Source organism: Pseudopodoces humilis, chromosome 3 (genome assembly GCF_049639895.1).
Source record: "Pseudopodoces humilis isolate 2021_Gansu_Grassland_sample_001 chromosome 3, ASM4963989v1, whole genome shotgun sequence".
Lineage (NCBI taxonomy): Eukaryota > Metazoa > Chordata > Aves > Passeriformes > Paridae > Pseudopodoces > Pseudopodoces humilis.
Window position 1 is genome coordinate 45,800,487 of NC_142202.1, and position 20,761 is coordinate 45,821,247.

The 20,761-nt window shown below is 35.3% G+C and overlaps 1 protein-coding gene across 6 annotated transcripts in view; it reads left to right on the forward strand.

Annotated features, from left to right (window-relative positions):
• Nucleotides 1-20,761, forward strand: part of RYR2 (ryanodine receptor 2) — a 380,370-nt gene that overhangs the window by 351,504 nt on the left and 8,105 nt on the right. For all 6 annotated transcript variants that reach the window (XM_088053181.1, XM_088053183.1, XM_088053184.1 and 3 more), the window contains 12 exons: nt 670-751; nt 1,150-2,453; nt 2,853-2,917; nt 4,719-4,866; nt 6,420-6,506; nt 7,338-7,556; nt 9,661-9,791; nt 10,373-10,415; nt 12,482-12,615; nt 16,622-16,682; nt 18,007-18,153; nt 19,056-19,190. In XM_088053181.1, coding sequence (XP_087909307.1) covers nt 670-751; nt 1,150-2,453; nt 2,853-2,917; nt 4,719-4,866; nt 6,420-6,506; nt 7,338-7,556; nt 9,661-9,791; nt 10,373-10,415; nt 12,482-12,615; nt 16,622-16,682; nt 18,007-18,153; nt 19,056-19,190 — 2,556 coding nt within the window. The remainder of the gene's footprint in view (nt 1-669; nt 752-1,149; nt 2,454-2,852; nt 2,918-4,718; nt 4,867-6,419; nt 6,507-7,337; nt 7,557-9,660; nt 9,792-10,372; nt 10,416-12,481; nt 12,616-16,621; nt 16,683-18,006; nt 18,154-19,055; nt 19,191-20,761) is intronic.

A 20,761-nucleotide genomic window follows, 5' to 3' on the forward strand; every position in this document is an offset into this window, starting at 1 on the left:
ACAGCACTGCTCAAGTATTTGCTACCCATGGCACGATGCAATAGTGTGACACTGAGTAAGAAATTCAGTAGCTGAATAATTCCATCCAGATAGACTCCAGGCAAGTGGCATAGTAAACTCGGTAAACCCAAGGAGCTAAAAAAATCAACTTCATGCATGTCAAAGGATTTACTAATGAAACTTGATTAATAAATATTTTAAGATTTTATTTCAACTTTTGTTTTTCCCTCCATAAAGTTCAGTGGATTATAATGAAACCTCTCATTTTGAATCATGATATACTTTGAGGTCTGTGTGCTATTGGTGTTGCTGTTTTTACAATTTTCCATAGGTGTAAACTTGATGACAACAAAAGTGACAATATTTTAGCTGATAAGGAAACATTACAGAAGCATCATCTGTGACCTTGATGTACCCAGTTTTTGCTTTAAGTCTTTTATCACATTCAGTTTTGTCTTTATTAAATTATTCTTTCTAAACAGATGATGGTGTAGATACACTGTGAGGAATTAAGCAATTAAGTATATTTTCACTGTATTACCATTTTTGACACTTTTAGCTTCTTAATTTCTAAGTCTGCTTTTTACAAGATGAAATATGCATGCACATAACTAAATGTCAAAGAAATCAATATACCATTTATATTTATATATTGTCTTTGTTATTTAGGATTCCAGTCAAATTGAACTATTGAAGGAATTAATGGATCTTCAGAAAGATATGGTTGTCATGTTGCTGTCTATGCTGGAAGGTAGTAAAAATGTGAAATCTCTTTCACAGTTGTTTTAGCAACGTTTTTAACTTTGTAATTTTCTTAATTTGAGAGGTAGTGCTCTAAATTTCTTTGCATTTTTAATTTTCTTGTCTCAGTTGTGAGAAGACCTTTCAGGTCTGAAAGCAAATGGGAGATTTAGGTAGAGTAGTTGACATAAGTTATATTAATTCTTAATGCCAGAACTTCACAAAAGTAAAGGTTTCATAAAAGTTTTTTAAAAAAACTTAAGAGTTTGCAGCTAGCTTTCTCATCTATGCGTGTTATCCAAAAATTGATTATTCTTACTCTTTGATTACTTCACTAATCATTATAATAGGCTTTCTTTGCCAAAATATTTGCTGATGTTATCTCTACTATCCCGTCATCACCTCTAGGTAATGTTGTGAATGGAACTATTGGAAAGCAGATGGTCGATATGCTTGTGGAATCATCGAACAATGTGGAAATGATCCTGAAGTTTTTTGATATGTTCTTAAAATTGAAAGATTTGACTTCCTCTGATGCATTCAAAGAATATGACCCTGATGGTAAAGGGATCATTTCGAAGAGGGATTTTCACAGGGCAATGGAAAGCCACAAGCACTACACTCAGTCTGAAACTGAGTTTCTGCTGTCATGTGCTGAAACAGATGAGAATGAGACTTTGGACTATGAGGAATTTGTGAAACGATTTCATGAGCCTGCCAAAGACATTGGTTTCAATGTTGCTGTTCTCCTGACCAACCTGTCAGAACACATGCCCCACGATACACGCTTGCAAACTTTCCTTGAGCTCTCAGAGAGTGTGCTGAATTACTTTCAGCCTTTCCTCGGACGTATAGAGATCATGGGCAGTGCAAAGCGCATTGAACGAGTTTATTTTGAAATAAGTGAGTCAAGTCGGACTCAGTGGGAAAAACCTCAGGTAAAAGAGTCAAAGAGACAGTTTATATTTGATGTTGTAAATGAAGGTGGGGAGAAAGAAAAGATGGAGCTTTTTGTTAACTTCTGTGAGGATACCATCTTTGAAATGCAACTGGCTGCCCAGATCTCTGAGTCAGATCTGAATGAAAGGTCAGCTAATAAAGAGGAGAATGAGAAGGATAATCCTGAGGAGGAAGATCCTAGAATGGGTTTCTTCTCTCTTGTGACCATGAAGTCAGCTTTAGTAGCTCTCAAGTATAATTTAATGACTCTTATGAAAATGCTCAGCATGAAGAGTCTAAAGAAACAAATGAAAAAGGTGAAGAAAATGACCATGAAGGACATGGTCATGGCTTTGTTTTCTTCCTACTGGAGCATTTTGGTGGGCTTAGTACATTTTGCTTGTAGTGTTGTCCGGGGCTTTTTTCGCATCATATGCAGTTTGCTGCTTGGAGGAAGCCTAGTAGAAGGAGCCAAGAAAATCAAGGTGGCTGAGCTGCTGGCTAATATGCCAGATCCCACTCAGGATGAGGTGCGTGGAGAAGAAGAAGAAGGGGAGAGGAAACCGACAGAAGCTGCACTGCCTGCAGAAGACTTGACAGATCTGCAGACTTTAACAGAAGAGAGTGATCTGCTCTCAGATATATTTGGTTTGGATTTGAAACGAGAAGGTGGACAGTATAAACTGATTCCTCACAATCCAAATGCTGGTTTGAGTGATTTACTGAGCACTCCCTCCTTAGCACCAATGCCCGAGGTACAGGAAAAAATCCAGGTAATTGTATCTTATATTTCTGATATCTATTTCTCTGTTTTATATATTAGATGTAGTCTTGAAGTAAAACTTGCATCTTTGTTTTTCTGGGTTTTCTAACTTCTTTTTTTTTTTTTTTTTTTTTTTAAATAACCATGTATAATTACTGGTGTTTACACTTCCTGATGTCACAAACCTGAATTTCCACAGCCTTCTCTAAGTAAATGGAGTTCTGGATTACTTTTAATTCAGTGTTAAATTGCTTCTCTTAATTAATGTAAATTGAATTGTCATATTTTTTCAGGTTTTCCATTGTTTAACAAAAACAAAAAAAACCTCTAACATTCTGCATTCTGGGTATTCTTTTACCTAACTGTATAATAATGTTTACATGCAGTTTTTAATCCTGGTTTTCTGTAGGAGAAGGTAAAAGAAGATGAAAAGGAAGAGAAAGAAGAAACAAAATCAGAACCTGAAAAAGCTGAGTATGTATTACTTTAATTTCTGATCCTGAAAAGAAAAGAAGTGTTTCTTTCAATGAAAAAAACCCTCAAGTTCATTTGTACTTCTTTGCCTTTAATTTTCTGTCCCTTCACATTCCAATTAGGTTGGGGTGTATTTTTGACAGTCCTCCTCATCTGTGCACATTTGCTAGGAAATGCTATGTAATAAGCAGCACTCTGATTCTGTGACCTTCTCTCTTCCCAGAAGCATCCTTTGTAATGTCCGTTCAGTTTCTGTTAGAATGTGCTAAATTGATTGATATCTTTTTTCTTGGCAAGTCTTAAAGTTAGAAAAAAAAAAATCCTTGAAAACTTTGTAAGAGTGCCTGAGTTCCAGAGACCTGATATCCATCAGTGGTAGAGACTGAATCTGCTTTACCCTCTCCCATTTGCTATGACATGCTTTGAGTTATTTGCATTTTGCAGAACCTTAACATTCCAGTAAAATTTTAATGAATTACAGACTACTCTCACATCTTTATGAAGAGGTTAGATCAATGATAATTTAAACCTTTTTAGGACATGTTAAAATCTAATAATGTTAATGCCATTAGCTCAGAATAAAAATAGTGGAAAGCAAAATATAGTGCTTGGTTTTAACCAGTAGAAACTCTGGATCTCCATCCCTGTATTTTATGGTTCCTCATATTTTTTCTGTACAGTTTCTGTAGCTGCTTTATCACTGTCAAAATTCTAAGAAGATCCCTTAGTCTCAAACTCTAATAATTTCTGCTCTTCTCAGATGACAAGCACTTGTCCATGACAAAAACTCCTCTTAATCAGTGCAGCAAATTTCTAACTTGGCCGCTATAACGTTGTGAGGGAGAGTCTTCCTGACTTTTGAAGGTCATTTGCTGTTGATTGCTTTGCTTGACTGTGTGAGTTGCAGCTGTTACCTGTATTCTCTGTCAGGAGTACAGTGCCTAGCACTACTGGTTGTCCTGAAGCTTCTCCTAACATGACAAACTTTCAAGTGGAAGTTTATGAAATGTCTTCTAGGAAGATGAGCTGGCTTTGGATATCAGTCATTCTGTTTGTAGATAGGAACAGAGAAATAAATAATTTAATTTAGAAGTTGCCTTTCACTCTGGTTTGGCTTCAAATGGGCTTCTGTGATCTTTTCATCTATCATGCTGACAGGTCAAATAAACTTCTAAGACAATTCTCAGTTCTTTTAGATCATGTGTTTGGAGAAGGCAGCCCATGAACTCTGACTTTCTCTAATGAGACAGCATGGTGATACCCACACACCAGATGCTGACAAAATCTTGCTTCATCTCCTCCTGGAGAGGTTACTTACGACTTCATCATGTGGGCAGAAATGTAGAATTTAAAACTTGAGGTTTGACTTGTAAATGCAAGAGGACCCAAAGCTTTCTGCAGCCTTAATGGGAAGTAGATTGTTTAAGTGCATGAGGTTGGAGGGGAGCGCTTAGACATGTAGGCACTCATGCAGACATAGAGCTGTCAGCTTACAGACATTTTGTCACTGCACAGTTATGAAGAATCTCTGATAGCAAGGTTGGCAGAGTTTTGATCACCTGCCTCTACCAGCTAGCATTCCCACTTCAGGGTGCTGCACCAGTAAGTTCATCTGTAGCCTTAACCAGACTGTCACCTTTGCCAGCACTTTGGACTGAAGGGGGATATTTGTCATGTGCATGAGCTGCATGAGTCATGGCTACTTGAGCCTCATTAAAAGATGCAATAGCCTATTTCAAGGTGTGGTTTTAATTTAGCAATTTTATTAATTTGATGTATTATTTTGCCTTTGTATCCTAAGAGGAGAAGATGGAGAAAAAGAAGAGAAAACCAAGGAAGACAAAGGGAAACAAAAATTAAGACAACTGCATACGCACAGATACGGAGAACCAGAAGTTCAGGAATCAGTTTTCTGGAAGAATATCATTGCATACCAGCAGAAGCTTCTTGTAAGCTGTTCTGTAGCTTATGTGTTTAACTGTTGGGAGAGACAGGGACCACTATATTCTAACAATGTAAAGATAAATAGCATCTGCTGGACCACATTTTTTTCATTTGTCCATAAAAAGGACATGAAGCAAAGGTTTAATGGGAATGTTAGAGAAAAGAAACACACAAATAACAGTATACAAGATATTAATTCTTAGGAAGACAATTATTGTCCCAAACCTAGACATTCAGAGATGCCCGTGCATCATTGGAAAACATGAACACATTTCTTTGGGAATATAATTCCTGAATTTTTACAGTAGCTACTGAGACAGTAGGATTTCTCTTTCCCTGAGAGACACCTTTGGGAAATTACAAGCTCTCCTATAAAAAGAATCAACTAAGATACAATGCTTAACCTGAAGTGAATAAGAAAAACTGTTACAGGTTTTTTTTTGGTTTTTTTGTGAAATAGCGACTTAGTATTTGTCAAGCTTTTCAAAAAATTAAGATTTTTTTGTAGAAAATAAGACTTAATGAAAATGTAAAATTGCATCTGAGAGTCTCTCAGTAAAATATCAGATAATATTCGCTCCATAACTGCTTAAAATCCATGCTTTTATTAGCTAGGATATTCCATTTATATTCTCTGAGGCTAGAGTGAAATGCAAAGCAAAAGGAAATACCCTTTTGTTATGTATATAGTATATAATTGTGTAGGGATGGCTGACTCATAGCATGAGAACATAGCAAAACTACAGAACTGCAGTCAAAATCTTATTAAAAAATTGTTTAAATTTGGCTTTTGAACTGAGATACATTTTTTGACTAGTCAGATAGCAATCATGTGAAGGTAGCTTAATTTTTTTCTAATAGTCTCATTTTATATTTCACTAATGGTTTTATCTATGATTAGGGATGAAAAATGGTAGAATTCCGGTTGGAGTGTTAAAGAATTCAAAATGCATGTTATAAATGTTTGTGAGCTGTCAGGAGGGGAAAGATACACTTCTGCAGTCCTGGCATCAAAATGTCAGAAAAGCTTTCTTTTCATGGTACTCAGGTCACACATGAGTTTTTGCTGGCCTGGTAAAAATGCAGTTGATTTTGGAATAGAAAATAATTATGATAAACTTATATGCAGGGTTTTTTATTTTTTGGTAAAAGTAGCAATTTGTTATATGTATGGATATTGAACTACAGGGAAGATAAGAGACTTCTGTATTGTTATTACATTACTCTTACATTGTGATGTCTCTGTGTTGTCTCCAAGTGTATTGAGAGGAAAATGAAAAATATGTAAGAGGCAGTTAGAAATCCTTTATCCTTTGTGAATGGAGTGAAACAGAGGGTCCTTTATTCATTGTTGCACATAGAGAGTAGGAGAGAACTTGTAAATCACTCAAAATGTTTCTTGGTTTGGTTTTTTGGGTTTTTTTTGGTATTTATAATTCTATTAAAAAGTTCTATAAGGGGGAAAAAACCCCCACAAAAAAAACCCTCTGCAGCAGCTTACTAATGATGGTTGAATCTTTATTAGGAAAAGTATATTTATGTTCTGTTCTCTTTCCAGAATTACTTTGCACGCAACTTTTACAACATGAGGATGTTGGCGTTATTTGTTGCTTTTGCCATCAACTTCATCCTTCTTTTCTATAAGGTAAATTTCTCAAAATATCACTTTTCAAGTTGCACACTGGAAAACATCTGGCTTTTGTAGTCAGTATGATAAGGTATAAGTGCCAAGCCTAACAGGTTAAATACCTGTTTCATCCTACCACTTCAGAAATCTCACATGGTGACAGCTGAAATGTTTGTGTGAAGTAAAAACAGACTTGCAGTACACAAATAGCTATTGACAGAGAATTGTGCTGGGACAAAGGCAGCAGGCTGAGAGGCACACCCTTGCCTCAGATGCTGCATTTACCCATACAGTGAACCAGCCAAGCTGAGCTTTCATGGGTAACTTAAACTAATCCATGTCAGTTGAGATATTTTCTTGTGCCATTTTGCTCTCTTGAAAGAGTATGTACAGCCAGGAGTCACATCATCTTAAGCTGCCTAGAATAACAGTGATTTTGTCAAGAATTGTAGTATCATTAATGCAACTCTGGACTCTTTGGACCTGAATAATTTTCTGCCAGAGAGCTATGATGATGAAGACTACTGTCAGGGGTTTCTTCTAAGAGGGCTGTGCCCTTTCTTGAATTTGAATTGATAAAATTCATCATGGACCAAGTTTGGTAACATGGACAGACAGTGAAAAAAAGGAAAGACAAAGTACATTATCACAGACTGGTGTAACAAGATGAAAAGGTCTTGCTGAGGTATTCTTTGTGGACATTTTTATGCAAAAAAACCTCTTTCTTTAAAGTTTCTTTACAGCTGTTTTGTTCTTGTTATCATTTTTTCAGCTCAATTACTTAGCTTGTAGTATTGTAAAGCTTCTGTCAAAGGAATACAGTTGCAATATCAAAAGTGTTTTAAACAGGTCTCCACATCTGCTGTGCCAGAAGAAAAGGAACTTCCTGTGGTATCTGATGGTGAAAGTACCAAGTTGAACATCCTGGAAAGCGATGATGAGAGGGTCATTGCAGTGCACTATGTCCTGGAAGAAAGCAGTGGCTACATGGAGCCCACACTGAGGATTTTGGCCATCCTACACACGGTCATCTCATTCTTCTGCATCATAGGGTATTATTGTTTGAAAGTAAGAAAAATATTAACTGTTTTTTCTAGGTTCTTTATCTGTTTAACTTAGAATAAAAGTCAACCTGCTTGAGGAGGTTGGGGCACTGTGTAAAGGAATCTGTGTTCTTAGTGTAATGTACACAGAAAATGTTTGTTAGCTGATGTGTCTGTTCAGGAAGCTGTAGGCCAGAGTCTGATTTGCTGTCAGTCAGACAGTTACAGCAGTAACCTGCTTCAGAAGCTGCTTGTGACTGTCCAAGACAAGGTGTGAACCCACATGATGCAGATGGCAGTTCTAGATGCTGCATTACTAGTCTGTCAGTTAGGTCATTTGAAAAGAATGCAGCATTTTGGAATACAGCTGCTGCACATTGTGGCTATAAAATGCCTGCTCATAAACACACACTCTGCTGGTAGTGTTTTGGCAGGAGCCTAAGCATCTTTTAAAGGGATATCTTGGAAAAGATCTCTGTTAGGAATGTGAAAACTAAAGATGCCACTTCCATTGGCAAAATGCTGATTGTGGTTTAAGAAAACCAAATGTCATAAATCTCTGGAGCTGGGAGAAGTATATCTGACATGTACTTCCCCCATTTATACACATTTCCAGGGTAAAAGATACAAGTCGAAGTTCAGGATAGTGCATATTAAGGGACTTAAATGGACCCTTGATATGACCCAGCTGCTCATTTGTCCTTGTATCTTTAGTAAGATCTTATGTGGTCCTTAATATTTTTCTTTTCATCCTTCAGTGGCTAATAATTTGTTCTGTGCTAAAAGACAAGGTCTGAATTTGTAGCTTGCTCAGCATATTGCTACATTTAGTGTTGTTTTTTGTCTCTACTTTAAGTATCCCTACAGCCCAATAAATATTAAACCTTTTTTTTTTTTTGTTGCATCTGTTGCCATGCAGCATGGAAGCTTATGTTTCTGGTTTTTGAGAAGTTCTATTTTCCCACCTAATACTTTTATATTTGTTTCTACTATGGCTTTTTATGCTACTTTTTTTTTTAACATTTATTCTCTGACTAGAAGGGAAAAACCTTGTTACCAATATTTATCTTAATTAATTGCCTTCTTGCTAATTCTGAAACCATAATATGGTCCAAATATGGTTTCATTCTCTGTTTTGGAGATCTTTAAGTCCAAAGTCTCCTGAACTGCAGGCCTTTGTGTGATAGGTTTGCTTCTAAATATTGCTTAGCATGAAATCTATTACATTTTTCTCATTTAGCTGTTGTAAAATAGTGTTGGAACTCTTCTGTTTTGTATCTAAGGTAACTCCAAGTTGCTTGAGTAGTCTTGATTTTCATTATTACTATTCCAGTATGCTCCACATACTCTTGACTACTGTTATAGTCAGGTGGGTAATTCAAGGTGGGTGCATTTTGGGGACCTGTGAAATAGTTCCTGGAAAGAGAGGAAAGGAAAATAGTTCCAGTTTACTTTCTTTTGGTAACAGATTTCTTAGAAAAATCCACCCAGCTTTGACCACTATTTACATCTGCCTTCTTAAAATGTACTTTTGAAGTCATCCGGCTGATGAAAGAGAGTTGTAGGTAAAGGCTGGCTAGGTGTCTCAGCTGCTGACAGTTCTTTTTTTTGTTTCTTACAGTCTTTGCTCCCTGCAGCAAAACACTTTGTTTCTCACTGTGAAACCTCAAAGATTCTTTAACAAATAAAAGGAGCCTCTAACATCTCTGGGTATCAAAATGAAATCCAAAAAAGTCATCCGAAAAAGATATTTGGAACTAGAATTTCTAGGGATTAAAAAAAAAAATAAAAAATTAGCTTTCTTTCAGTTGACTACTTCCAGTCATTTCATAGCACAGAAAAACTGTTCTTACTTGAAGGATCCCTCTTCAGGTGTTTTGACCATCTTTTTTCAACTGTTTAGTACACTGTAGCTCAATGATTCTGAATGACCTGATCCTAGTGTATATCCTAGGTACCATCCACCTTTTCTGTGTTCTGGGGAATTGTTAAGTCTTCTAATTTTTTCAAGTATTATTTTTGTTTTCTTCAGTTTTGATACTTATTTCTTCATAGCAACCAGATTTTCTTAAAGTTTGCAGACATATCAGTACATTTTACATAATTCCTGTGTTCTCTTTCAACTGCAGGTTCCATTGGTTATTTTTAAGAGAGAAAAGGAAGTGGCAAGGAAATTGGAATTTGATGGGCTATATATAACTGAGCAGCCATCAGAAGATGATATTAAGGGACAGTGGGATCGACTTGTAATCAACACACAGTGAGTTTATACTTACTCTGTCTCATTATAGCCCTGCAAGTAATTGTTCTTCTGTTTCCACAATTACATACTCATCATCCATCTTATCTGAAATAAACAATTATTAGAGATGTATTTCTAGCAAGGATATACGAAATTTTCAGGCACTTGCAAGGCTAATGTCTACTATCGGTTTTACTATTACTGTTTAATATTAGGCATTCCCAAATGTTTGCGTTAAAATTATTTGTCTTAATAAAAGAGAAAAGAAACGGGATGGGTTTGTTTTTGCAAGGACAGTGATGATGCTTTTGCACTGTTGTCAGTTCAAGAGTGAGCTGTGCTTTGCATCACATATTTAAAGTTCTGTTTCTCTGCCTGGCGGGACTGTGTGTGGGATGTGGCTGCTCTAGAATCCTGTCTGCAGGCACTGGCTCTGCTGTGCTTTTCACATTTACATGGTAGGCTGAGCACCATTTGGCAACTTTTGCTCCAGAGGGTTCAAAGTGACTTACTGGTGATAGTCACCACATGGAGGTTCTTAGAAACAGAATTGGTATATATTTGTCTAAAATGTAGTCTTGTTTATCTGTGTTTTTCAGGTCTTTTCCAAATAACTATTGGGACAAGTTTGTGAAAAGAAAGGTAAGGCTTGTTTTTAAAAATATTTATGAGGTTAAAATAAAATTCTAAGGCGTATTTCTGTTCATGTTTGGAGGAATGTGGACTACACTTCTTTGAAATATAGCTTTGATTCAGTGTAGATTTCCATATTTACAATTTTAAAATACACAGAATTCCTTACCACATTCTTACAACTTTTTTCTTTTATATATATTTCAAACTTTTTCTACATACAGATTTTGTATAAAACAGGAATTCAGATATCTTCATGAAATTACTTGAAGAATTTTGTGTGCACTTCTATGTATAAAGCAAATTATGTAAAATATCTTGTCTGTATTTATGCGTTCACATCCATACATAAAGAATGGTGTCCCTCACCCAATAGAAGGTTAAAAAGTAATTAATAAGAAGACAGGACAGATTGAGATATTTAGGCATAGGGCAACTGTATCTGCCTGAAAGGTACATACATGCATTGGCCTCTTTTATCCTTTACCTCTCTATTTTCCCATGGTTTTTCTTCCCCAAGTCACCTAAATTCATCCCTTTCTCAATCTCTGCTTTCTCCCTGTAACATCCAGTAACATCCCATTTATGAGATGCATAGTGTATGTATCCCTTGGCAGTAATCCTCTTAGTCTGACAGGTGATCTGGAGAGTTTTTATCAGTGACCATTTAGATGGGTTTTAGATTTTGGTCTGATGTTCTCCTGGGATCGCTCTGGGAGGGAGCAGGCAGAGCACCCACTTGCTGTAAATCCATAGTTTGGGTTCCTGCCTACCACTGTGCCACTGTAGTCCTCTAGGCTTGAGGAAAGGGGCCTTTAATGGGCTGATGGCCCTGGGACTAGCTGGACAAGGTATTCTTTGTACTCTCCCCCAAACTTTGTGTCTCTGGGCTCCTTTGTGGGTGTGTAGATGAGCTTTTATTGCATAGGGCTCAAAAAAGTAGTCCTCTCTAAGCAGGGACTGCAGAAGCTCATTTCTTACAAATGCGATTTTAAATGTTTTCTCAGCTTGCTCTTAAGAAATAAATTGAATGTTTGTACAATAGCTTACAGGAAAAATAATCTTTTTAGTGTGTTTGGTCACAACTGAAAAATAGGGTGTGCATGTTATTGGATCAGATTTCCCACTTCACACTTTAATGCCAGCCTTGTATCATACTTATGGAAACATGTCCTTTTTAATACTCTTAGCTCTTCTACTTTGTAACAGTCTTAGGTCAGCTTGTCAAAAAAAAATTCCTTTGGACTGTGTATTCATTTTGCTGTGGAAAATGTTTTTTTCATATTTTGTGTTGTTAGATACAGATTTCTACCAGTCTGTCTAAGCAGAGAGGAAGCAGTAGCTCTCACAGAGTACTTGAGAAAGGAAATAAAATTCTATATTGCTTCTGTCAATGTAGTTGGTCAAGGAAGGCTCAAATCAAAAGGAAAGGGTGTGGTTTTAAGTTGTGTGGAAGATTTGTACTTTAGCTTTGGCTGAGGAGTTGCACTGTATGATTTAACTGCCTTCAAGTATACTATTTTGCAATGAATGTCTTCTTTCATATATATTTGTATTTTAATCCCCAGTCTACAAAATAATCCATATCATGAAGCACTGTTTTCAGGCTTCATACAAAAATGGCTTCTTAAAACCTCCAAAAATAATAATAAATATTTAAAGTATTTCCTATTAGAAAGTTGGAAAAATACCTCCTCACTGTCACTCAGTTATGATCTTGTTAAAGAAAAATTTGTATTTCTGTGATTATTCTTTTTAAAATGAGAACAGATAATAATTACGAAGGAGCTGAGTGTTCAGTCAGAATGAAAGCAAGGAAATGTTTATTTCCAGTAAAATTACTTACGAAACGTGTTAATTTTTTTAAGAATGAGATGGGGCTGGTTTGAATTCACTGAAAATAATTTTTTGCCATAACTCTACATTCACAATCTTGTGATCACAATGTCATCCATAGTCATGAAGCACTGTTTTCAGGCTCCTTGTGTGTTAAAACTCTTGTCTTCAGAGACAGGCCAAATAACTGCTGATCTACCCCACTGATGAATATTTTTGAATATTTCTTCTAACTTTAGGTAATGGATAAATATGGTGAGTTCTATGGCCGTGACAGGATCAGTGAATTACTAGGAATGGACAAAGCTGCTCTTGATTTTAGTGATGCTCGAGAAAAGAAGAAACCAAAGAAGGATAGCTCCTTTTCTGCTGTGTAAGCATTTGTCTACAGTTTGTTTGTGATTGGGTTGTTTTTTTTTCTTATTTTGTTGGTGTTTTGTGTAAGTTAAACATTCAAGATTTGTCATTCAGACAAAACATCTGTTGCTTGTTTATGTATATTTGCATAAGAAATCAATTCTTATGTTGAATGGTACAGTAAATTATTTAATTATAGACAATGTATATGCAAGATTCCTCTAGTTTTTTAATGTATGAAGATTTAGTTTAGTGCACAGCTGCTTGAATACATCACATTCCCACTGTTTTGATAGTGTCATTACAGTTTCAAGTATCTCAGTTTCAAGTTCTCAGTCCAGCTCTGCTGGAATGAATGGGCAAAAATGGCACTGTGTGTTCTGAGTATAAAGAAATGATGGAATAAATTTAAGTGCTAGTGACTAGTAAAATCTGGGATTCGGGTGATTAATCTTCTCATCCTTTTATAATTTGTTTTCCCTAAGCTATGTCTTTGTTTATCATTTGGTAGACAGAAAGAGAAGCCCCTAGACATTCAGAGCAGTAAATTCTCCTTTGTAGGACAGGGGCATCCTCAGGCTTTACAAAGCACTGCAAAACAGGTTTTTTCTGGTTCTGCATTATAAAAAAGGTATTTAGCTAGATAGAACATATTTTTACAGATGGAATTTTAATGCTACAGAAATTCTGATGTAAGGGCTTATTTAAAGTTTTCTCTAAAAGCAATGTTTTATCTATGGATGTGCAATGATTATGAGAATTGGACAGTGAGACTACTGGTAGATTAGAATTACATTGAAGCAAGAGCTGATTTTGTAAGGATGGCTCTTTTATGCATCTTTTTATAAAAGATGGATATTAATAAAACAGGAGTCTATCTGAACAATCAATCATGTGCAGTGTAAAGGCTCAAGGACTCTGGCATTTCTGGCATTTAAAAAAAAAAAATTAATATTGTGGTAGAAGTGCTTTCCAGAATGCTTTCTTCCATGCTGTTTTGCTGCTGCAGGATTATAGTAGGACCCATGCTTGAGTTTAGAAAAAAAAACCTACTACTTTTATTATTGGCATAAAACCAAAATAAAACTACTTTTCCTTCCCTCTGTGCTCATACTCATATGAGGGGGAAAACATTTAAATAATGTTTCTGTGAATAATATTGGAAAAACTGATCAGAATGAAGCCGATGGAGAAGGCTGATGAAATATTTAGTTTTAGAATCATGTCCGAAGGATGTCTTTTTTTTTTTAATATCTCTAATACCTCCTCCATTTTATATACAGTTTAAAAGAAATGTATTACCTCATCCATTTGTCATGTTCTCTCTGGAGAAATCATTCCATACTCATAACAGGTTAATATGTTGCAGGAAAATAAAAAACAGTTATAAAAATTTGCAGAACCAGTCGCATAACAAAATATACTCTTCAGGAAGGTACATTTATCTACTTTATAACAGTTTCAAATGAATACTAATGATTTTTTTTAATACTAAAACTTATATATATATTCCAGATTCCAAATTTGACATAAATTTACTGTGCAATGAAGAGAGAGGTGGGAAAAGCACTGGAACTGACCCCTTACTGCAGTACTTTAGAGAGAAAATAGAGACAGGTGTGACCTGGTGCGGGTTGCAGCTCTGGTGCTCCTTCTTCTGCCTGTTCCAGGAGGAGGTGGCACAGGCTGAGGCCAGACCAGATACCTGTGCCTCACAACACAGAAGGGAAGTGCACTATGCAGCATTTTCATGTTCAATATAAGTGAACAGCTAGCTCCTACTTTTTTCTCCTCCTTTCCTTTGGAAAAATAGCCTGGGGTTTGCATCTATCTTTTTGCAAGGCACTTAAAGCACTCTACTTGCAGGTGACCATGCTTCCTTAAAAGCTTCTGTCAGTCCCAGTGATACACTGCATTAAAAAAAATCTGCATTTTACTGACCCTTGAAGAGCCATCCAGCTCATCGATGCAGCCTTGAATATTTTTAAAGTGCATTTATTTAAATATATAAATATTTTAATATTTAAATAATTATTTAAATATGTTGCATTATTATTTAACTATAATCAGCTTAGAAGGATGATGCTGTTCGACCTCTCCTGTAGATTAGACAGTAAAGACAGTTAAATTTTGCACACTGAGATTGAGACAGTGGTGCTGATTTTTTCCATTGCATTTGCTTCTTCTTTTGGGTGGATGGTGTTAAATTAGATGCATCATGGATGTAGTATATTTGAGAAAATAATATGGAAGACACAAACATGAAAGTTAATTTTCAAAGGTGCCATTGTTAGTATTATTTCCCTGTCCCTTTACCTTTCTAACTGCTGCTGTTTCTGTGATCATTAGTTTAGTCAGAGCCAATAGAAGAGGCAGATAAGGCTCAAGCATCTGCAGCAAGTGGTGACATAAGGCTAATTTGGAAAATAAGCAGGGCTTCTGTCAAATGCTCATGTGGTAGAAGAATTATTCCACTTTCAAGAATAGAAAAATTGTAAATAATTTTCTCCTGGAACATCTGAATTTTATAGGTTGTTGAGAAGTTAAACCATATCCTACATGTGAAGTGTACAAACAATGAATGCAGTTGGCCTATGAATGTAGAAGAATTTAAAAGGTCTTATTCTTCATTGCCATGAGATACAATAATCTAGGATTTCAAAAGATTCTGGAGTGGGTAACCCTATTTTTAGTAATGCAGTAACTCAGAGGACCGGATTGTTCCTGGAGAACCAGTAGACTTTTTCCTCAAGTGACAGTCTATCTCTTACCTGTAATGGCTAGTGAAAAAGTAAGGAATTTTACCTGCAGTACTTTTTACACCTGAAGTCTCAAGATTTATACTTGCTACAATGACACTACAGGATTTACAAAAGTGTGGATGTGCCTGTTTGTCTAAGTAGCAGGTGGGTAGGGGCTGTGTGGTTGAGGCAGGCAAAGTCACTGTCAGTGTCCAAATTCCCAGCCTGTTCCACTGAAAGGAAAGATGCACGTGTGGGAATCTCAGTTTCAAACCTTTCTCCTTATGGATGCTAATATAAAATACCTCCTCCTTTGATTATTTACTTGGGAATCTTAAGCTTAAGATTAAGATCTTAAGTGGATCCTTGCACAGGCTTTTTGCAGGATACCTCAATCTATTATGTGCTGTCTTCAAGATGCACGGAAAGCTTAAGGCACCTATAACTCATTGTTTTATTTTGGTTCAATGCTTTCTTTTTTGTAATGGTCAAGTGGCACCGTTCTCAATGAAGCATCCATCATCTGTCGATGTTGTTCAGTGCCTGGCACAAAATTTTGACACAGTGCAATAAAAAGGGCATTTTCTACCTAGCTGACAATTAATAAAGAATGTTTTTTATCTGATGGGATGCTTTTTATTTTACAAAAGGTAACATTAATAGAAGATTTTCCTAAGTACCTATATCAAAACTCATTAACTGGTAAGAATTATCGTATTTTCATTAATGATTTTCCTTATATCCTTAGAAAAATGGGTCAATTTTCTGAACAAGCTCTGAGGTCCATCTGATCTAACTTTGTCTGTCTTTAATGTCATCTAATTGTGTCACTAAAGGTATGCTATAATAACTAAGGTAAAGAATTGGCATTTTAGGGTGCAAATTCGGTTACCTTTTTTGACTAGCTACTTCAGGTTTAGGTGGGTTGCATTAAAAAGAAAATAATTTTTTTTTCTCCACTGATTCTTAAAGGCAGCTTATTTCATTTGTATATTTTATGCATGATAAGATTTTAGAAATCAATCAGCATTAGGTCTGATGAATTCGAAACAGTACTTATGAATTTGATTTTTGACTTTTTTTTTTTTTTTTCCTTATAGATTCATTCCAGAGTAAAAGTATGAATTAGAACAAGGTTCTGATGTATTTCAGCTTTTGGAGAAATTGATCACCTATTGACTCCTGTTATATGACAATACACTTCCTACAGACTGTGTTTCATGTTTTCCACTTGTGTTTTGCTATAAAATGCAATTTATATTTTTTTTTTTATTTTTACAGGTTAAATTCCATTGATGTTAAGTATCAGATGTGGAAATTAGGAGTTGTTTTCACTGATAATGTAAGCTTCACAGTATATACTTATATGTATATATTCGTGTTCTAAAAAGAAATATGCGCTTGTTAATGCAAAGTGCTTCAATGAGAGCCATGAAATACTCTGGATTGTATTTATTTTACTACAAGAAGTAAATCTTGAAAGCTTAAGGAGACATTGTCAAAAGATTTTCACAATTACATTGGTAGCGGTTAATAGGACCTCGGTCAATTCCTGCCCTCTTTCTGATACACTTTATTAGAAGCAATAAGAAAGCACGTCACTGTAGAATTAGAAAACTGATTGCATAAATGCTAATTGCCATTTTTCTTACTGTTCATAAATATTATGAACACTTGACTATTCCTGGAGCACAGCAATATAGTTAATGTATCTGGAATTGCTAAATTTGTATCACTGAAGCCAGTAGTAAGGTGTGCCACAGAAAGATACAAATTATTTCAATAATTTGAAAAAGGAGTCTTTAAAAGCAAAAAAACAAGGAGAGATAACAAGAATGTTAAAATGCAGTTTAAGAAGTCAGTCATCATGATTTTTCAGTCTTATGATTCTTGTTTGCCTACTTACTTATTTACTGGTAAAATAAACAATTAGGGAAAAATATTTTGGAGCTAGGACAGATGGAAAATGAAAGTGTAATCTGAAGGTATTCAGTAAGCCTCTGGGTCTAGATACAGCATGGTCTGTAAACAGTGTTTGTCTGGAGTATTTTTTTAAGGGATGGAGTATAATTTATTTTATAAATACTGTCTTTAAGTTCAATAAAAACTAATTGATAGAGGATCAGATGAAATTAATATTTGTGCTTTACTTAAATAATACTTATATGTTTAAATAGGCATTTTAGAAGTTCAAACAAATTACAAAATTCCTTTTGTTGCTTGCAGAGTACTATAATTATAATTAAATAACTTTAGGAATTAATATTTTATGTAATAATTCAGAAATTATTTTTAAAAGTAATTTAAATCAAAATTTTTTTTTGCAATAGAGACATTTAAAAATAAGGGTTTAAGAATTAGTTTTTATAATATTAAATTAGTTTTTAGTATAAAAATATTTTTATAATAAAAAAATTGGTTTTTATAATATAAGTTCTGAATTTCTTGATTTTTCCCTTGTCTTGTTGATTTTGTATTTGAGAATTTAATATTGTTGCATGAATAGAAAATTCTCAACGATATCTAGAAAATTCTCTGTTTAAAAAGAACTGTTATCTATTTAATGAAAAGCATATTCGAGGAATTTCTACTTTTCCTTATTGTTGAATTAAGCTAAAGATGAAAGCCATGAATTTTATTTTGGATGCACTTGTTTTTTCTTTTAGTCTTTCCTTTACCTAGCATGGTACATGACCATGTCAGTCCTCGGCCATTACAACAATTTTTTCTTTGCTGCTCATCTCCTTGACATTGCAATGGGATTCAAGACATTACGAACTATCCTGTCTTCGGTCACCCACAATGGCAAACAGGTATCAGCTGCCATCTCTTTTCGGCTTTTTTACTTAAGGAGTACACAGGAAAAATTACTTCATTACTTGAGTCAGGTGCTCTGCAGTTTGACAACAGAAATGTTCTTTCATCATGAACTCTGGAACTTGAGTTGATGAGGAAACTAGACAATGGGATTTGTAAGCAAAAGGAAAAGTATTCTCCCTTCTAAAAATAGTCCTGGAATTTTAGCAAATTACCTATTAATTAAGGGAGCATTATTTATAAGGAACTTCTAGATCTGAGAGCTACACAAGTGAAATATCAATTAACAAGACGCTGGAGCTCCCTCCCATCTGCTTTCCATTAAGCTCAGAGCAAAATCTGAATGATGCTGCAGTTGAGCAGCGGAGTACTTGGTGCTGCTTTTCTGAGATATTAAAATATTAGGAACAGGGTTTTTTTATATGTGATTTAATGCATATAAAAAAATGCTTTCCTATTAAATCAGTAGATAACTGTATTTCAATTAACTATATATTTGGTGATAGTAATATTACTATTAGGCAGTGAATTTTCAGATTTTTTATCTGATTATGGGGATTGCATATGATTTTAATAGATTATTCATTTTGTATCTATCCATAAGATTTCTCTTTTTAATTATGTTTCTGAAATGTAGTCTTTGATCAAAATAAAATGAAACACACAATCTTTGCATGGGAATATGCAGATATATTACTCTGTGTTACAAAAATGCAGAGAGAGTAAAAGTTTTCCTGCTGCTAGTATGTACAGTTTATTGTTAGTTTCCTTTCTTTTGTTTAGTTCTGGGGGGTTTTTTGGTTGTTTTTTGTTGTGGTTTTTTTTTTAAAGAAAGAAAGAAACTATAAATCACATTTCCATAGTGGTGTTACACCCCTTCTGTAATTTTGTCTTCCAGCTTGTCCTAACAGTGGGACTACTGGCAGTAGTGGTATACTTGTATACAGTAGTGGCATTCAATTTTTTCCGCAAGTTCTACAACAAGAGTGAAGACGGTGATATGCCAGACATGAAATGTGATGATATGCTAACAGTAAGTCTTATTTTGCTTTCTGTTTGGTTTTTTTTTTTTTTTCCTCAAGCTGTTGTGGTTTTGTCCTGACCTTCTCATTAATTGGTATTCATACAGTTGCATCATTAGCCAGCAGGCAGGAAAGGTTACAGCTGAAGTCAAAGGGACAAATATGATGAACATCTTCAATAGATCTTGTGAATGCTCAGCAAACTCATCTATAAAGGAATAGAAGAAATATGGTGTTCAAAAAATGAAAAACAACTACAATCTGTGAAGTTGAGCTGCCTAAAGGGCAGCACTTCTGAATCTTGAAATTTGACAGGTCATTTAGGAGGAGGGTCAGTTACATGCAAGCATTTTTATAAGTAATGCAAATACTTAAACTCTTGTTTAAGCTCCATCAGTTCATCTTAGCATTAATTGCCATAGTTATCTTTAATAGGAAGTTCAGTAACTACTGTGTCCAGAACCGCCTTAAAATATTTTGTACTAGCTATGACGGTGCCAGGCTTTGGAGTTATGGGTGGTAGGTAGAGCTTAATCCACAAAGAATTTCCAAAATGCATTGCCTTTAATATCTCTCCACAAACAATCATGTGCAACAGTTAAATGTATTTCAGTGTGCTATGTGACATGAATCTCTTCCAGGGAGTCAACATTTAAAAGCCAAATAAATAGATAAACTGTTGAAGCCAAGTAGTATGTCTATATTTTTGTCTGGTTTGGGACATTTGGCACAACAAAATCAGATAAACTGGAGCACTAATCAGTGAAGGGCTGTTGAATTGTCAGGTGCTGGAGCACTTGCTGTGGGAAGAGAGGCGGAGGGAACTGGTCTGGTTTGGCCTAGAGAAGAGAAAGTCTCAGGGTCGAGGGTGTGTGAGGGGAGCTTCCAGTGTCTGCAGAAAGATTGCTGGGAAGATAAATCCAAAATTCCTAACAGGAAGTGTGTGGCAGGAGACTGTGGACTTAAAGTGGAAAAATGTTCTGACTGAGGGGAGCCAAGCAATGGATCACATTGCTCAGCGAGGTTGTTGCGGTCTCCATCCTTAGGAAATTGTAATGAACTGACTTGGATAAAATCTAAATCAATTTTTTTGAGGTTATACTGGGCCCTGCTTGAAGTAGAGACCTCATGAAGTCATCCTGACCTGACCTGCTCTGTAATTCTCTGAAAATACACGTACAACAAAACTAGAATACTGTACAGGAATGAGTTAGAATAGCATGTGATATGCTGTAAATCAGGGTTATCTCTTGTAAAAACACTTAGCCTTGAAATAGGAATTAAAAGAAAATTAATATACGTAATTTTTTAGAAATAAAAAACCAAAACTTTTTAGGTAAGTAACACTACATTCACTCATTAAGTTAATTATTACCTTTCAGTCTTGGAGTATAAACTGTCTCTAGAAACTGTTAGATTTTTCAGGCAAGGGTCACTCAGAATTGTATGGTACTATATCAGTTTCTTACAGAAGGGATTTTATGCCATAGAAATAGAAGAATGGGGTTTTTTTTATGGTTAGGTTTTGGGAGTTAGTTATAGTCATCACTATTTTTTGATGGAGGGTGAGAACTTTTGACCT